A 1,326-nucleotide genomic window follows, 5' to 3' on the forward strand; every position below is an offset into this window, starting at 1 on the left:
CTTTGCTTTGATGATACATGCTACTTAAGTCTACAACTTAAGTAAATCCACATTGTTCAAGAGTTTTCAGACACAAATGCAGAAACTTGCCCACTCCCTTGCAGAAAAAGTCGTAAAACTGAGCTCAGCTGCATGTAATTATACCAGTAGATGTGGAATAATGTGCCACATACTGTGACTATGAATACTGTGAACACTGTGACTGGAAAAAGTAGGGTTTTAAAGATTCTAGTCAAGAATTACTTACTTAACCTGTACATTTTTGCAGTCTGTCATGCTGAGATATAGATGGTCGGCAGGAAATTTGCCAAATTCCTTGTGAGGAACTGGCTTCTCCGCTCGGCTTGAGCGTGAGCCTCCCAATTTCCCCGCTTCCCCTCTCGCACTAATGAGGAGTTTTATGTCAGTGATTAAAACCATCGCACTAGCCAATCAGGATTGTGCTTCGGGCTGCAATGCATTGGGATGGTGTGTGTTAGCTGCTTATGATATAAATAACTTTAAGACCCACAAGTTGGTTTCCTCAAAACTGCTAGCTTACCGTATGGCTTCATGAGTACTAGTAATCTACATGTGTGCATATGCATGTGTGTGTGTGTGCGTGTGTGTGCTTATGGGTATCCACATGTAGCACCTACATTTTCACAGCGGGTATGGTGCAGAGCTCGGGGCAGGATCTTGGGTGTCCCTCTCCCCAGTGCCTCCCTCTTCCTCTGGGCACTGAACATCTGGATCTCCCTCTTTTCCTCCTCCGTCAGAGAGTGGCAGTAACGCACCTGGTAAAGAAAGAGAGAAATAAGTGGAGTTGACAAAGTCAAAGCACAGAAAAGGTCAATTTAGCACTCCCACCGATTATGGTGGATGATTCAGCTTTAATCTTTGCTTGCAACTTTAGGGTAGTACATACAGCCATATATGGCTGTAAAAAAGGGTTTAATTGAAGCTAATTCCCCTCAAGGCTGTGTTGAAAGGATGGCGTGAGTAATACACAAACCCATCCTCTGTGTTTAGAGATGATGATGAAGGCCCAGATAAAAGAACAAGTCCATCCTAACAACCAGCTTGGTTGTTCTCTAAACAACAGTAAAAAGATGCCGGCATGTGAGCTCACACGCACACACACAACGCACACACACACACACACACACACACACACACTGTCTCTCCTTTTTGCACACACAACCCAAACTGAGTGCTTATCCCTTCGAACCAGTTACGCAAGGAATCCAGCAGTTTGCTCCCTCAAACACCAAATCCGCCGACAAACATAACAGTCGAACTGTGTGTGTGTGTGTGTGTGTGTGTGTGTGTGTGTGTGTGTGTGTG

At 44.6% G+C, this 1,326-nt stretch overlaps 1 protein-coding gene across 2 annotated transcripts in view; it reads right to left on the reverse strand.

Moving 5' to 3' along the window:
- The window catches only part of LOC116673389 (prickle-like protein 1), a 28,459-nt gene that overhangs the window by 5,200 nt on the left and 21,933 nt on the right, over positions 1-1,326 (reverse strand). For both annotated transcript variants that reach the window (XM_032505695.1, XM_032505694.1), the window contains exon 4: positions 639-776. In XM_032505695.1, coding sequence (XP_032361586.1) covers positions 639-776 — 138 coding nt within the window. The remainder of the gene's footprint in view (positions 1-638; positions 777-1,326) is intronic.

Source organism: Etheostoma spectabile, chromosome 23, assembly GCF_008692095.1.
Source record: "Etheostoma spectabile isolate EspeVRDwgs_2016 chromosome 23, UIUC_Espe_1.0, whole genome shotgun sequence".
NCBI lineage: Eukaryota > Metazoa > Chordata > Actinopteri > Perciformes > Percidae > Etheostoma > Etheostoma spectabile.